The following is an 18299-nucleotide window of genomic DNA, read 5'->3' on the forward strand; positions in this document are numbered from 1 at the left end:
TCTGGCTGCTTGCAGTATTTTCTCTTTGACCTGAGTGTTCTGGAATTTGGCTATAACATTCCTGGGACTTTTCATTTTGGGATCTCTTTGAGGAGTTAATCAGTGGATTCTTTCAATTACTATTGTACCCTCTGGTTTTCAAATATCAGGGCACTTTTCCTTGATAATTTCTTGAAAGATGCTGTCCAAGCTCTTTTTTTTTTACCATGGCTTTCAGGTAATTAATTCTTAAATTCTCTCTGTTTTCCAGGTCAGTTGTTTTTCCAGTGAGATATTTCACATTTTCTTCTACCCTCTCCTCTCTTGAATCCCTAGCCCCATTATCACTCATTATACCTTGCCAAGCCTTTGCCTTGGATCACTCCCACCATTTGTTTCCTTTGTGCTAGCACACATCCTACTGAATGAAGGTGGAGAAAATCAAACAACTTTTCTGACTAGGTCCACTACAAATTTATATTATATAACCTCAACTAGCTCTTACTGCTTCTAGACAATCCTGCTATGCTTCCCTTTTCAACTCACTATCCCACCCTCCACAGTAGCTCTTCCAAAGCTTTTCATCCCTTCTCAAATCTCCCATGACTCTCCCTCTCCACATTCTCTCATTTGAGGACCTTGCTTTGTATTTCTCATAGAAAATTGAGGCCATTCACCATGAACTTCCTCTTCTGCCCTCTTTCTCATCTCTCAAGTGCCTTCTTGTCATCTTCTTTTCACCTTTGTTTCATATGATGAAGTATCCTTACTCTTTACCACTTGTTCGAGTGATCCTGTTCCATCTCCTCCAACAGATTCTTTACCATTCTTACTATTTCACTTGTTTTCAGTCCTTCTCTTCTGGCTTATTTCCTACTTCCTACAAATATATCTATTTCTCCTATCATGAGAAAGACCTTCTCTCTTTTTTAATAGCTTTATTTATTTTTTAGTTTTCAACATTCATTTCCACAAGATTTTGAGTTATGAATTTTCTCCCTGTCTCTCCCCCCCACCCCAAGATGGCAAGTGTATTGAATACCCCTTCCCCCAATCTGCTCTCTCTTATATCTTCCCCCATACCTTAACCCTAACTCTTAATAATTATAATAAATTATATATTATTATATATAATAAATAATCTAAATTACATATTATATATTTTATAATTTATTAATATTGTTATAATATAGTATATATTATGATATTAATAATATATAGATTCTAGAAATATAATACTATAATATATTATATTATTATATATTAAATAGGTTATAATAAGTTAATAATAAATATGGTTAATACCTTAACCATAACCCTAACCCTTACTTTCTTGTAGGGCAAGATAGATTTCTATACCCCATTGCCTGTATATCTTATTTCCCAGTTGCATGTAAAAAACATTTTTTTTTAACATTTGTTTTCAAAACTTTCGGTTCCAGATTTTCTCCCTTCTTCCTTCCTCACTCACCCCCACTGGGAACACAAGCAATTCAATATAGGTTATACATGTGTAGTTATGCAAAACATTTCCATATTAGTTGTATTGTGAAAGACTAACTATATTTTCCTTCATCCTATCCCGGCTCCCATTTATTTTATTTTCTCCTTTGACCCTGTCCTTTTTCAAAAGTGTTTGCTTCTAATTGCCCTCTCCCCCAATCTGCCCTCCCTTCTATCATTCCTCCTCTTATCCCATTGCCCCCTATTTTCCTGTAGGGTAAGCTGTCCAATTGAGTGTGTGTTATTCCCTCCTTAAGCCAAATCCAGTGAAAGTAAGGTTGACTCATTCCCTTTCACCTTCCTGCTCTTCTCCTCCATTGTAACAGCTTTCTCTTGCCTCTTTTATTGGAGATAATTTAGCCTATTCTATCTCTCCCTTTCTCCTCCCAATATTTTCCTCTCTTACCTCTTAATTTTATTTTTTAGATATCATCCCTTCATATTCAACTTATCCTGTGCCCTTTGTCTATGTATACACACATACATGTATATACACACACATACACCCACCTATATATACATATATGTATGTATACATATATATATACACATGTATACATATATATACACATATATATTCCCTTCACCTATCCTCATACTGAGAAAAGTCTCATAAGTTACAATTATTGTTTTTCCATGTAGAAATGTAAATAGTTCAACTTTAATAAATTTCTTATGATTTCTTTTTTCTGTTTACTTTTTTATGCTTCTCTTGCTTCTTGTATTTAAAAGTCAGATTTTGTGTTCAGCTCTGGTCTTTTCATCAAGAATGCTTGAAAATCCTCCATTTTCTTGAATGACCATATTTTCCCCTGAAGTTTTATACTCAGTTTTGCTGAGTAGGTGATTCTTGGTTTTAATCCTAGCTACTTTGACTTCCAGAATATCATATTCCAAGCTCTTTGATCCCTTAATGTAGAAGCTGCTAGGTCTTGTGTTATCCTGATGGTGTTTCCATAATACTCAAATTGTTTCTTCCTCACTGCTTGTAATATTTTCTCCTTGAAATGGGAACTCTGGAATTTGTCTATTATGTTCTCAGGAGTTTTCTTTTTGGGATCTTTTGCAAAAGGTGATGGGTGAATTCTTAAAATTTCAATTTTCCCTTCTGGTTCTAGAATATCAGGGCAGTTTCCCTTGAGAATTATTGAAGGATGATTTTTAGGCTCTTTTCTGATCATGGCTTTTAGGTAGTCCAATACTTTTAAAATTCTCTCCCCTGGATCTATTTTCTAGGTCAGTGGTTTTTCCAATGAGATATTTCACATTGCCATCTATTTTTTCATTCATTTGGATTTGTTTTATAGTATCTTGATTTCTCATAAATTCATTAGCTTTCATTTGCTCCAGTCTAATTTTGAAGGAATTATTCTCTTCAGTGAGTTTTTGAAATTCCTTTTCCATTTGGCCAATTCAGCTTTTTAAGGCATTCTTCTCTGAATCATTGGCTTTTTGGGCCTCTTTTGCCATTTGAGTTAGTCTACTTTTAAGGTATTATTTTCTTTAGTATTTTTTGTGGGGGTCTTCTTTAGCAGGCTATTGACTTGCTTTTCATGATTTTCTTGCTTCTTTGTCATTTCTCTTCCCAATTTTTCTCCTACTTCTCTTACTTGATTTTCAAAATCCTTCTTAAATTCCTCCATGGCCTGCAGCCAATTCATTTTTTTCTTGGAGGCTTTTGATGTAGGAGTTTTGACTTTGCTGTCTTCTTCAGGTTCTATGTTTTGATTGTCTTTGTTCGCAAAAAACAATTCGATAGTTTGATTTTGCTTCCTCTGTTTGCTTATCTTGCCAGACAGTTACTTGACTTTTGAACTCTTTGCCATGGTAGAACTCTGCTTCCTGAGTGGAGAGTGCTGTGTCCCAAATTTCTGGGGTTTTGTGCAGCTGTTGTTAGAGCTTTTTCTAGGCACCTGCCTCAGATCTGTGAGGATGACCGCCTCTCCACAATTTCTACAAGCTCTGCCATGCTAGTTCACCTCACCCCAGGACTGGCACCTAAGAGTGTGAATGAGATCCAAGCAAGAGCAATCACCCTCTGAATGGTAGCTTCGTCCCCCTATGATCTGTAGGCCTAGAGCTCATGAGGCAGCCATGTGGCAGCAGCTGCAGACACTGCCCTGGGGGGCAGGGGCCAGACCACACTCTTCTCTTGTCCAGTTCCAACAGAGTTCCCCACTGACCTTTTGCTTTCTCTTTGGTGTTTATGGGTTGAGAAGTATGGAAATCACCACAACTTCCAGTGAATCAGTCGCCTGAAGTCTGCTCAGGCCAGTCTGTGCCACTGGTCTGGGCCTGTGCAGCTCAAATGGGACTGTACCCCACACTCAGCTGGGTGTGATAGGTCCTTCCTGTTGGCCTGTCAGGCCACCTTCAGCAGGAGATTTGTTTTGTTACTTTTTACAAGTATTGGAGATGGTTGGAGCGGGAGCTCATGCGACTTCCTGCTTTTTACTCTGTTATCTTGGCTCTGCCCCCACCAAAAAACCCTCTCTTGATCCTTCTGTCCCCGCTAATTATTGTCCTATTTCTCTCCTTCCCTTTTTAGCTAAACTTGAAAAAGAGGTCTATAATAGGTACATCCACATTCCACCAAAACTGCTTCTCCAAAGTCATGAATGATCTCTTAGTTGCAAAATTCAGTGACCTTTTTTTTTCTCAATCCTCATTCTCCTTGGCCTTTCTTCAGCCTTTAACACTGTTAATATCTTTCTCTTGCTTTTTTTTCTCTAGGTTTTTGGGACTCTGTGCTCTCCATGTTTTCTGTCTACCTATTTGACTTCTCCTTCTCTGTCTCCTTTGCTAGATCCTTCTCTAGATCACACCCTCTAACCATAGGTGTCTCTCAGGGTTCTATCCTGGGCCCTTTTCTCTTCCCTTTTTACTACTTAACTTTGTGATTTTATCAGCTCCCATGTATTTATTTACCATCTTTGTGTTCATGCTCTGGTGTCTCCACTCACCTCCAATCTCACATCTCCAGCTGCCTTTTAGAAATCTCTAAGTGGATGTCCAGTAGACATCTTAAACTCAAAGTGTTCAAAAGAGGAATTATTCTTTTCCTGTAACTCCCTTTCCACCTTTCCTATCACTGTAGAAGGTAACACCATCCTCCCAGTCCTCAGACTTGAAACCCAGGAGTTATCCTGAATTCCTTGCCATATCTCACCACTCATATCTAAATTCTTGCCAAGGCCTGTCCATTTCACCTTTCCAACATCTCTTGAATATGCCACTACTCTGGTGTAGAACCCATATCATCTTATGCCTTTGTTACTGTAATAGCCTACTTGTGGGTCTGCCTGCCTCCAGTCCATTTTAAGTCACTGTAGTGAATTACCTAAAATGCAAGTCTGATCATGTTACACCTAAATCCTCACCCTAATGAACTCCTGTGGCTTCCTATTGCCTCCAGGAACAAAATGTTGTGTTTGACATTCAAAACCCTTCATAATCTAGCCCCCAGCACATACTCTTTGGCTTCCTGGGTGTTCCATGAACAAGAAACATTATCTCTTTACTCTGGATCTTTTTTTTAACTTGTCTCCTATGCCTGAAACACTTACCCTCCCTTCTGACTACTGAACTCCCTGTCTTTAAGTCCCAACTAAAAAACTCCCTTTCTACAAGAAGATAATGTCTTTTAATTCCAGTGCTTTCCCTCTTTATATTATTTCCTGTTTGTCTTGTATATAGCTTGCATTGTATATACGTTTTCATGTTGTCTTCCCCATTAAATTGTAAGCTCCTTAAGGGTAAGGGACTGTCTGTTGCCTGTTTTTGTATCCCTAGTGTGTAGCATAGTGCCTGGTACATAGTAGCAAATGATAAATGTTTGTTGAATTGAATTGAATCTATTTTATGACTTGTAGCAGTTTTTCTTCCTATTCCTACTTGTATACAACAAAATTTGTTTCTTTCAGAGTTTATATTTGATTTCAGCATTGTAATACAATCTGATTAATTTAAGGCCTTCACAAAGTTATTCATATTTTAATAAGAATAACTTAAATACTTTGCCATCCTATATTTTCACATATGATCATGGTAACATTAGAAATCATTTCCAGTTGTGTTAAACACCTGTTGTCCTTATGCTTTTCATTTAGAGATTTATCTTCATCAAGTGTCTCTTTATTTGTTGTTTAAATTTTATTTCTTTAGCTCTTTTATGTTTGGTCTTCAGTGGCTTGATTTTGCAAGTGTCTTTTCCCATTGGTGTTTTCATTTAATCTAGGCAACTAAGTTAACACAGTGAATTCAGTGTTGGGCTTGAAGTCAGGAAGACCTGAGTTCAAATACAGCCTCACACATTTAATAACCATGTGACCCTGGACAAATCACTTAATCTTTCTGCCTCAGTTTCCCCAACTGTAAATTGGGGGTAATAACAGTGCTGAGGTTCAAATCAAAGAGATTATTTTTGTAAAGCAATTAGCATAGGTGCTTGGCATGTAGTAGGCACTGTATAAATATTTTTTGTCTTCCCCTAGCAAATTTATTTTTAATATTGTACTACTGTTGATTGACCTTAATGTGTTGTGGACATGACATGAATTCAAATGTAAATATTATTAATATGCTTCTGTGATAATAAGTACTACTAGAAAGTACAGGATTTGAACTTAGAAGACCTCTATTTGAATTCTGGCTCTTCCATTTGTGTGACTTTGAACCACTCACCTAACCTTTCTGACTCTCAGTTTCCTTATCTATAAAATTGGGCTAATAATACCTGTAGTACTGATCTCACAAAGTTGTTGTGAGGATCCAATAAAATAATGTTTGTTATTATAAAAGCCTTATAAAAATGGTAGCTATTATTTTTATTCACTGAGTATTTGCATGTATTTCATGTTTGGAAAGTGTCTTGACTATCTTATGAAGTAAATAATAAATTTGTACATTTTGCTTTTACATATAAATTTTACATTTTTACATTTATAGCCTTTTGTATTCTACTTATAAGAATAATTAATTTTTCCTATTCTAGAGAGATTTTTATCATCTTCACTCAAAATGTTCTAAATTTTACTATTTTGAATCAACTTTCAAGTTCCATTTAGTTCATTAAATTCACTTTAAAATATGCAGTGTTGTCTCTGTCCAATCTAATTTTTAAAAATATCAAAACTTTATTTTTAAAGATAATTTGAACTTCCCAATCTTAGCCCTCCTAACACCCCCACCCCTTTTAAACAAACAGTTATACAGATATATTAACTGTGTCAGACCACATAGGTAGCATCTGCTAGCTGTAGTGTATCTCATTTATTAAGAAGGGGGTAATAATATAAGTTCTATCATGAATCTTGTGGAATCAATTGTATTACTGCTTTTTCCTGTACATTATTTTGGATATTGTATATCCTTGCTTTCTTAGTTCTTTTACTGAAAAGTATATTTCCTTGACTTTTCCCACAGATATGTTACTTGACCTCAGTGACCTTCTACAGGTAAAGTCTTTTTTTTTTTAACCCTCTTTCCCCCTTACTAGATTTTAAATGCAGACAATCACTGCGCGTGCATGGCATGCCATTTAGTAGAGGGCCTGCCTCCTTTCTCTTTCTACTGGCAGGGAAAGACCAATTTGGATAAATTGGAAGACCTTTAAAATTTTAATCTCTAAGCAAATGAAGAACTTTTATCCTTCAACTCAGTTTTACAATCATTAAGCATCTGTTATACCTAAGTACTTGAGCTGGGGATATACACACAAAGATTAAACAAACTTAAAGGCTCTTGGGTGGCTTGGGTAATAACCCTGTTATAGGTAATAAGCAAATATAAAATAATTTCAGGAAGATAAGAGTAGTAAGATCTAGGGGAAATCGGGAAATGTTTTTTTTATAGGAAATGATGACAGAGCTGAGCTTTGAAAAAAGCTATTGTTTCTGAGAAAAGGGAATGTATTCCAGGGATGGAAAATAATCTGTGCAGAAAAATAGAGGTGGCATGTGGAGCTTGAGGAACAGCTTGTCGACCCTTGCCTGGAATTAAAAGCTCTTGAAGATCCATATAGTCTATAGCTCATCTACACTAGCCCTCAAACACTCCATCCACGCATTTGTAACCTGTGGCCTAATTCCCTGGAATGCTTTGTCCCTTCTCATTTACCTCTTAGTTTACCTGGCTTACTTCAAGCTCAAAGCACACTTTTAGGAGGCCTTTTCTGGTCTCCCCCCAGTACTAATACTTTCTCTTGCAGATTACCTTCCATCTACTGTGATTGTAGCTTAGTTATTTATGTATTGTCTCTCCCATTAGAATGTATGCTACTTGATTGGTATGAATTTTTTTTTTTACTTTTGTATCCCTATCTCTAGCACTTAGTTTAGTGCTTGACACATAGTAAACACTTATCATAAACTTGTTGAATGAGTGTGAAATGGTTGAGGGGTATGAGATTAAGGATGACTCTGAAAGCCAGGCTGAGAAGTTAATTTATTCTAGAAGCACTAAAGAGTAACTGAAGATTTTTGGGTAGGAGAATGCTATGATCACATCTAGTTGTTGGAAGATTATTTTGGCAGCTTTGTAGAGTCTAGATTGTAGAGCAGATTGATTGGCATCAGGGGAGGCTGCCAATTTAGAAAGACATCTTAATACTTTAGGCAAATGGTGATGAGGGCTTGAAGTTAGGACATGAGTTATTTTGGAGAGAAGAGGAGGGAAGGGAGAGAGGTTGTGGAGGTAGAAGTCATAAGACTTGGCAACCAGTTAAATATAAGGAATAAGAGATAAGGAAGAGTCAAGGAATATTTCAATGTTATGAATTTGGATGACTGAGAAGATGAGATGATATCCTTACAGAACTATGGAATTTTGAACAAACAGCTAGTTCAACATGATTTGCCATGATGTGACTGCAGATCAGTTAGACCCTTCATCCTTTGGAAACAAAAAAAGTGAGAAAGCTCAATAAGCTTTGTTGTAAATTGAGGCTTTAAAATGAGGTTTTAAAATGTTCTTTAAAAAGAACAAAATATGAATTTATATGTACATTTACATTTATCTACAGGCAGCTAGATTTTATATTGGATAAAGGACTGAACTTGGAGTCAGGAAGAACCGAATTCAAATTCTACCACAACCACTTATTGGCTACATGTATGACCCTTACTAGCAACATGTATGGCAAGTCTGTTTTCTACTTTCAGTCTCAGTTTCATCATCAGTGAACTAGGGATAATAATAGCTTGTACCTCACAGGGTTGCTATGAGGATCAGGTGAGATAATTTTTGTGAAGCTTTTGGCAAACTTTAAAGTGCTATTATTATTGTCCTGGAGAGTAATTTCAAAGTACTAGGGCAAAAATGGATTATATTTAGAAAGTGCTTAGTACAGTGTCTGGCCTATAGTAGGCACTTTATAAATGCTTTTTCCTTGCTCTCCTTTCCTTCCTTCTTCTATTGAAACTTTTTATAAAATGATGAACAGTTGTGTATATATATATATAATCACAGAGTTTGGAGAACATTAATGTACTTGCACCTAGTTATAATAATTGTTTTATGTTATATCAGTGCAGATTATTTTGGTTCTTCCATTTGTTGTATGAATGGAATCTCTCACAAAGCTGCTGATCAAATAGAGTTTGGTCAGCTAAAAATAATCTCCTGGTATTATCTAATGAATCTTGGCTTCACATACTTTATGTTGCTCTAAGATTCTCTGCTGAGTTAAAACAGCTCATGACCAAAGCCACTGCACTTCAATTCAAGTAATTTTCCAATAAATGTGAAATAAATAATTCCAAATTGTTTGGCCCTTAAAATCTGAGTTTTGTATTCAGTTTTGGAATGGCAAAAATAGGAAAGCTGTACTCACTTGGTTCATGTGGATTTTCTCTAAAAAGGGAAAACAGTAGTGCAGAGCATCTTACTCGTTGCTTAGACAATTGTGCTGTTAGTTTTTCTCCAAAGATATCTTTGTGTACCTCTATTACTCAGGTTATAATATTTGTGGAATTAGTCAGTAAACAGACATTAAGTGCTTACTTTATGCCAGGAACAGTGCTAAGTCTAGGGATGCAAAGAAAGGCAAAAATTGTTCCTGCCCTCAATGAGCTTACATTTTAATGTGTAAAAAAAATGTAAATAATTAGTACATGCAAGACATATATGTGTGTGTGTGTATGTATATATACACACACACACATATATATTACATGCTTTCATATGATAGAGACAGGGAAAGGATGGAGAATAAGTAACCTTGGAAGGAAAGGCACTAGCAGTGGGAGGATTGGAAAATACGTACTGTAGAAATTGTTTCTTGAGCCGTATTTTGAAGGAAAACAGAGTTTCTAAGAAGCAGAGCATTCCAGGCATAGGGGACAGCCAGTGCAAAGGTATGAGAAGTCAAAATAGTGTTATGTTTCAGAAATAGCAAGTATGCCAGTATGGCTGGATTACATAGTATGTGGAGGAGAGTAAAATATAAGAAGTCTAGAAAAGTAGAAAGAAACTAAATTGTGAAAAGCTTCAAATGCCAGCAAAGAACTTTATATTTTATCTTGGATGTAATCGGGAGCCACTGACATTTTGAGTGGGATAGTGACATAATTATCTTTATCCTTTAGCAGAGCAACACCAGAGAATTCAATAGAATGGGGATAGACCTGAGACTGGAAAAGCTTTTAGAAAGCTATTCCAGGCAAGAGGTGATGAAGGCTTGAATTCGGTTAGTGAGTCTTTGAATGGAGAGGTAACCCTGAGGTTGTAAACCTGGGTGATAGGGAGGATGTTGGTACCCTTTATAGTAGGGGTTGTGAGGAAAAATAATGAGTCTTGTTTTGAAAATGTTATGTTTGAGAGGCCTATGGGACATCTAGTTTGAAATGTCTAAGAAGAAGTTGGTCATGGAGGAACAAGACTGAGGCTGGTTATATAAATTTGGGAATCATCTGATTCAGTATGATACTGTATGGAGTGAAATAGAGTGAAAATAGAAGAGGGCCTTGGGGGGCAACCATAGTTGGTGGGTATGACATAGATGAGTTGCTAACAAAGGAGATTGAAAAGGAATTGTCAGACAGGTAGAAGGGGAACCAAAAGAAAGCACTATTAAGAAAACCTAGAGAGGAGAAATATCCAAGAGGATAAAGTAGTCAATAGTATCATTCAGCAGGGAGGTCAAGAAGGATCAACATTGAGAAAAGGCAATTAGATTTGACAATTTAGTGCTCATTTATAGAACCAAGATGACAATTTAGCAGGAAGCAATATATCAAGGCATCTCCTACAAACAAACCTAAAAAACATATCAGACTGAATCCTGATGGAGAAATCCAAGGAAAAGTCAAGACAAATCATTTTTTCAGCACAGGCTAGTATTAGGAGACACACACAAAGGTCTGGAGACAGGTGTGTCCAGGAGCACATTGTGTGGGAAGCATATAGATGACCAGGGAGAGGCTGTGAACTGGGGCAAGAAGATATCCCAGACCCATATTGGGCACTTGTAGACCTATATTGACTCACTGTTACAGAACAAATGCCAGCTGGCTGCTTTGTCTCTACCCAGTTTCTGGTCACAGATGTTGGGTGGATTGAGGAGGGTATGGGAATCCAGGTGTAGCATATAGTAGGGAGTGGTGGAAGGCTCTGGGCAGGGCCTTCCTGAGAAGGAATAAATTCCATGAAAGAAGCAGTGGTATGACTTAGATGTCCTAGGAACGGAGCCAAATTTCAGTTTCAGCTTTTAGCCCAATCAGTAATTATGTCTTGCAGGGAAGTAATACCAGAAAAAAGGGAAGTCTGCAATTCTGTCACTCTGGTTCTGTCTGCTGATTCTCTAGAAGAAAATTCAAGCTAGATGATAGGGGCTGAGTCCTAAAGCAGTCTAATATTCCTCAGACCCAAAGCCACATCAGAAACTTGAAAAGGTCAGACCAAAGGGACAATAATCAAATTTTGCTCTGGATTAGACCACTTTGGGGGCAAAGAAGACTTGCAGGTCTTCAGCCAGGGCTGTCCCTGAGGTCCTGGAATAACACAATACTCAGTACCCCAAGAAAGCAGCAGCTGACCCAGTCCAGGTATTTCCTCTAGAACTGTGTAGAACCCAGTCCTGACATCAAATACAAAGTCAGGAAGTAAGCTTGAGGAATGAACAAATAAAAGAAAACCCAGGAGAAAAAGCTATTTTGGTGATAAGGGCACTGAAAACACATCCAGAAGAATATAACTCTAAAACATCTACAAGCAAAGCCTCAGAGAAAAACAAAGCTTGGATATAAGTTTAACCAGATTTCCAAGAAGAGTTGACTTTTTAAAAAAGTATAAACTTTTTATCAGCAAAATAAGAGCTCTTCAGAAAAAAAAATAGGGAAAGAAATGAGAGCTATAGAAGAAAGAATTGGAAGGGAAGTTAATAGTTTGGCACAAGAGGTACAAATGTTGCCTGAACGGCAAAGTCTCTGAAAATTACAATAGAACAAATAGAAGACAGTGACTCTAGTAGACACGAGAAAATAATGACACAGGCAAAAGAATGCCAAAAGTAGAAAATATAAGCTGTGTCCTAGCCAAAAGAAGTGACCTAGAAAACGAGGAGAAAGAAATGAAAAAAGTCACTGGACTGCCCAAATGACATGACTACAAAGCTCTAGAACCAGATGACAAAGTAGAAATAGACTCCATTGGTCACCTCCAGAAAGAAACTCCCAAATGAAAACTTCTGGGAACATTATAGCTAATATCCATCCAATGCTTCCAGTTCAAAGATAAAATACTGCAAGCAACTAGAAAGAATTAAAAGCCACTGTCAGGATTACACATGATTTAGCAGTGACCTGCTAAATCTGAGAGGGCTTGGAATGTGATATTCCAGAAAGCAATGATTATAGACTTAAAGGCAAGAATAGCTTACCTAGAAAAACTGAGTGTTATGCCTCAGGGGAGAAAATGGACTTCCAAGAATGGTGAAAAGACCAGAGCTGTGTAGAAACTTTTCAGTTTTAAGAGAAAGATAAAAAGGTAAACACTGATTTGTAATGATAAGGGACTAGAAGATAAACTGCTTATATTCTAATATGGTTAAATGATACATGTGTCCCCTCTGAACCCTGTCATACTCTGGGGTCATAGAGTCTAATTAGAGAGGCCTAGGCATTTTCTGTTTTGTGTTGTTCATCTTGAGAGAACTAGAAAGAAGGAAAGAAGAGTATATGGGAAGTTTGTGGGAGAGGGGGGCCAGAGAAGGAAGGTTAGGGAAAATTTTCTTACATAATCAGGGGATATAGTAGACATCTGTATAGTATACAAATACATGTGTGTTTGTATATTTGTATAGTATGTATCTATAGTAGACAAGGAAGGGTGGGGAAGGACCATCTAATACATAAACCTCACTTTCATTTGAACTGGTCAGTGGAGGAAGGAATAATATACACATAGACATTAATACATTTCACTCAACTAAAAAATAGGAGGAGAAAGGGAGATGGGGAAGCTAAGAGGGCAGTGTATATGAAGGGAGAAATTAGTCCTGAGTAAAACAAACTCTTAAGTAAGGATGTACAAAAATATTTGTAATTCTTTTTGAGATGGCAAAGAATGAGAATCTGAAAGGGGTGCTCATAAATTGGAGAATGCCTGAGCAAGTTATATTATGTAAATATAATGGAATACTATTAAAGGATGAAGGGAATAGTTTCAGAGAGGCATGAGAAGACTTGTATGAACTGATACAGAGTGAAGGAAACAGAAGGAAACAGAACCAGAACAATTTATACAGTGAGAACAACACATTAAAGATAACTGAAAGAATTAGATAGTCTGTTCAATACAATGACCAGCCATAATTCCAGAGGAATAATGATGAAACATGCTTCCCACCTTCTGATAGAGAGGTAAAGCACTTAGTGTAGAATGTGATATATTTTGGGATGTAGCCAGCCATATTTTCCAGATTTCTTTTAAACTATATATGTCTGAAACACAGGTTATTTTTCTTTAATTTTCATTGGGTGATTGGAGGGGTACATTTGGAATGAGAATAAGAGACATGGATTTTTGTCGATTGTAAAAAAATAAAATTTTTAAAAATGGTATCATTGGTAACTCCAGAGCAGTTTCAGTTGAATACTGAAGTCAGAAACCAAATTTCAGTGCGGAAGTTTGCAGGAGAGAAAGTGGAGGCACCAAGTATTGCTGGCTTTTTTTCAAGTTTAGTTGAGAAGGGAGTAAATATATACGATGATAATTGACTGGTAAGGTAAGATCAAGTTATTAACTTTTTAAATTTTTTTTTTTTTAGATTGAGGGAGATTTAAATGTGTTTGTAGGCAGCCAGGAAGGAGTGATTAGATAGTGAGAGAATGACAATTAGAGCTAGGGAGAGGGATGGCAGTGGGGACAATTTTCTGGAAAATTGGGGAGGGAATAGTATTAGAGTCCTTGTATAAGGGTCATGGTACAAAATGAGATGAGAAGTATGATTCAAGGTCCTCTACTCTAAGGTTGGGGTCAAGTAGCATGAGCTTTTATAAGAAAGAATATTGATACAGTCTTTGAGGTTTTATGCGTAAGTCTGTCACAAAAGAATTTTCTTTAATTTAACATTAATATCCAAGCCATTCCTGGTTTAGAGAGAGATGTCTCTCCCCCAACTAAATTAACATACTTTCCCCATGCCTTTTAACAAGTTCTCTGTCCCCAAGACAATTTATATGAATCTTGAAGGAAAAAAAGATCATAATATGCAGAATAGTTAGATAACAAAGGAACCTTCTCATTCATTCCTGGACCACTCCCCTCCAGGAATAAACGACATTCCTCTCTCTGATCTGTATCTTAATCCTTTTTCTGTTAAGCATAAGCCTTTGGACCAATTGCTTTAGGGGAGCTACCAAAAAGAGAGCCCTTAGGTGTGTCCAGAGCCCAATCTAGGATACTCTTTTCCTCTGAATTTTAGTTACCATTACTACCCTTTAACCATTTCCCTAAGAAATATCTTTTTTGTCCTCATTTCACCTTCAAACAAGGAATTGTGGGAAAAGAATTTTTAGACCAGAGAAATAATATTTCTTGATATTGTTAGAGAATCTAAAATGAAGGTTTTTAATATATTTAAAGAGCTTTGAAAGAAGAAATTTGGAACACTTGCAGTGGTATGCAGAGAGAGACTGAATTGCTTAGGAAAGTGGAGAATGATGCATTTGTGTTGGCCCAGTTGAGGTTAAGTACCATAAGTTTGTAGTGAACCTAGTCATCACAGTTCTATACTTCCTACATATAGCTTTGTTCAGCAGGACTTGAATAGGAGGGAGGGAGGGAGATGTCAGTAATCCAGGTTTGAGGTTTGTCAGAATATGATGGTTAATATGACAAGGTTACAAGGGATTGAAGAAAAGAGCAGAGAGGATACTTTTGTTGTTCATTTGTTTTCAGTTGTATCTGACTCTTTGTGACCCCACTTGGGGTTTTCTTGGCAAAGATACTGGAGTAATTGGCTATTTTCTTCTCCAGCTCATTTTACAGATGAGGAAATTGAGGCAAACAGGGTTAAGTGACTTGCCCAGAGTCTATTTGGTTGGTAAGTGTTTGAGGCCAGATTTGAACTCAGGAAGATGAGTCTTCCAGACTTTTGACCTGGCACTCTATACACCGCATCACCCAACTGCACAGAGAGGATACTATAGAGTTGAATTGGTTTGCTGAGGGGTCAATATTGATAAAGGCGGAGAATTTAGGCTGAGGGATGGAGGCATTAGAGGTGAAAGTGAGCACAAAGCAGGGCTCAGGATTGTAAAGCACAAAGAAAGATTGAGTTAGAAAAATATTATCATCAAGTAAAGGAATTTTGGAGGTCATTAACAAAGAAATGCAATATTTGTGGGTAATGGCAAGGTCAAGGATGTCATTCTTCTTGTACATAGCTATGGTGGAATAAAGGAGTAGGATTAAAGTAGATAAAGAGACTAAATGTGAACTAGGTACTGAACTCATTGAGAAGGGTTAATGTTGATTGGTAGATAATGACCTCTAGCCTCTGAATTTGTTGTTAAGTTTGGACAGCTCAAAGGAGCAATATTACTGAGTAATGGTGGTAGAGGGGGACACAGGAAGTGGCAGTGACAAACAGTAGCTTTCAGGTTTGCAAGGTGATTTTCATATATTATCTATTTGATTCTCAGAATAACCCTCTGAATTAGGTATGACTATATCATTCCCATTATACAAATGAGGAGACTGCTGTTTAGAGAGGTTATAACTAGAGAAGTCAGAGTTTGAGTCTTCATTTTCACAACTCAAATCCAGCATTGTATACAGTAAGCTACACTGCCTCTAAAAGCCATTCAGTGATTCAGAAAACCAAAGAATTAGCTAACAAAGTCAAGTTAACAAGCATTTATTAATTATTCCTACCATGTGGCAGGTGCTGTGCTAAGCAGTAGAATTACAAAGTGGGGAAAAAAGCCCTGAACAACAACAAAATTGCTTCTTTCAAGAAACTTATAGTCTAGTGGGAGAGATGAGATGCCAGCAACTATTTACAAACAAGATAAAGTGAGGAAAAATTGGAAATAATTTTGAGAGAAGACACTAGCATTAAGGGAGTTTGGGAAAGTCTTCTTGCAAGTAGGATTTTAGCTGATACCAGAAAGAAGTCAGAAAAGCTAGAAGGAAATGAGGCAGTAGAGAATTCCAGGCATGAGGGTGAAGGTGAGAGCCATGAAAATTCCTAGAGTCAGGAGATGGAGTATTGTATGTAAAGAATAGCAATGAAGTCAATATCACTGTATTAAAGAGTATGTGGATATAGAGAAAGATGTAAGAAGACTGGAAAAGTAGGGGGTGACCAAGTTATGAAGGGCTTTGAAGATGAGTGTATGCGTAGGCAGCAGGAAAAGAATCAATGGAGGTGATCCAATGGAAAAGATAGGAGTAGATGTGGTCCAGGATGCATGTGGACTAGGCCTTGGCAAGAAGCTCCAGCTGTTCTTTTAAAAGTAGAGAAAGAAGCCTGAATGATATGAGCTGAGGAGGAAGGGACAAGAGCCCTCTGGGAATGGCTTCATTTCTGTGTGTGTGTGTGACATACAAGGCAAGGTTCTCAGCTGGAAAGGGTGTTGGAGAGGAGGAGCTATGGGAAATTTATAAAGGAATAAGAAGATTTTAAGACGTGTTGGGGGGGGGGCGGGGCAGAGTAGAAACAGGACTTCCTCCCAGCTCCGGCTCCCACCTCCCCCAGTTCATGTGAAAAATTACTCTAGACAAATTTTGGAGTTACAGAACCCACAAAATAACAGAGAAACTAACCTCCTGCTGAGGACAGCCCGGCAGGCTGGCAGCAAGTGGCCAGCGCAGTGCTCTGGGAGCCGAGAGGTCTTAGCTTGAGCCAGGGGTCTTAGCCCTAGGGAGGCCTGACTAGCTGCTGGCTGGAGGGACTTCAGATCACCAGCAGCTGTGGCGGTTTCCAGAATTATTAAACCATGGATGGCAAGGGAAAGGTGAGAGGTCAGTGCAGTGTGGACTTTGGGACCTGGGAATTCTGAGTGCAGTCGACCTGTGCCCCCAAGGTGAGAAGCAGCTGAGGCACCATGGCCGTGCAGCCACTGCCATGTGGCACCTTCAGCTCCTGGCCTGCAGAGTGTAAGAGGGACCAAGCGACCAGTCTGAGGGTAATCACTCTTGCTTGAATCTGGATTGCTGTGGTGCATGACCAGCTTGCCAGAGTGGGTGGAGGCTTCAGAGAGGGCAACCAACTAATACCTTCAGCAGCTGCGAAAACCCCAGCTTTTGGGATAAACCTCCCGTTTCTGGTAGCAGAGCTCTACTGTGGCAAAATGCCCAAAAGTCAAGTAATTGAGGAGCAACGTGAACAGACAAAGGAAGCAAAGCACACAGAGAAACCCAACTTTACACTCATATTTTGGGGACAAAAAGGATCAGAGCATGGAACAGGAGGAAGATAGCAAAGTCAGAACCAAAAGCTTCCAACAAAAAAATAAGCTGCTTAAAGGCCATAGAGGAGCTTAAGAAGGCTTTTGAAAATCAAATAAGAGAAGTGGAGGAAAAATTGGGAAGAGAAATGAGAGTGATGCAAGAAAATTATGAAGTGAGAGTCAACAGCCTGACTGAAGAAAATAACACCTTAAAAAATAGACTAACTCAGATGGCAGAAGAGGGTCAAAAAGACAATGAGGAGAATGCCTTAAAAAGTCAAATTTGCCAGATGGAAAAAGAATCTCAAAAGCTCACTGAAGAGAATCATTCCTTCAGAATTAGATTGGAGCAAATGGAAGCTAGTGACTTTATGAGAAATCAAGATACTATTAAACAGATCCAAACAAATGAAAAAATAGAAGGCACTGTGAAATATCTCATTGGAAAAAACACTGACTTAGAAAATAGATCCAGGAGAGATAATTTAAAAATTATTGGACTTCCTGAAAGTCATGATAAAAAAAAAAGAACCTAGAAATCATCCTTCAAGAAATTCTCAAGGAAAATTGCCCTGATATTTTAGAAGCAGAGGGCAAAATAGAGGTTGAAAGAGTCCACAGATCACCTCCTGAAAAAGATCCCCAAAAGAAATCTCCTAGGAATATTATAGCCAGGTTCCAGAGTTCCCAAATCAAGGAGAACATATTACAAGCAGCCAGGAAGAAACAGTTTCAATATTGTGGAAACACAATCAGGATAACTCAGGACCTGGCAGCTTCCACATTGAGGGATTGGAGGGCTTAGAATATGATATTCCGGAGGTCAAAGGAGCTGGGATTAAAACCAAGAATCACCTACCCAGCAAAACTGAGTATCATGTTCCAGGGGAAAATATGGTCATTCAGTGGAATAGAGGACTT

The 18299-nt window shown here is 37.8% G+C and overlaps 1 protein-coding gene across 1 annotated transcript in view; it reads left to right on the forward strand.

Moving 5' to 3' along the window:
- The window catches only part of BRF1 (BRF1 general transcription factor IIIB subunit), a 176553-nt gene that overhangs the window by 40746 nt on the left and 117508 nt on the right, over window positions 1–18299 (forward strand). The window contains exon 4 of the mRNA XM_069082346.1: window positions 6907–6938. Coding sequence (XP_068938447.1) covers window positions 6907–6938 — 32 coding nt within the window. The remainder of the gene's footprint in view (window positions 1–6906; window positions 6939–18299) is intronic.

The sequence above is a fragment of the Petaurus breviceps genome, unplaced genomic scaffold (genome assembly GCF_028583685.1).
Source record: "Petaurus breviceps papuanus isolate PSGF00001 unplaced genomic scaffold, PetGlider_PUasm1.0 164, whole genome shotgun sequence".
In the NCBI taxonomy this organism is placed as follows: domain Eukaryota; kingdom Metazoa; phylum Chordata; class Mammalia; order Diprotodontia; family Petauridae; genus Petaurus; species Petaurus breviceps.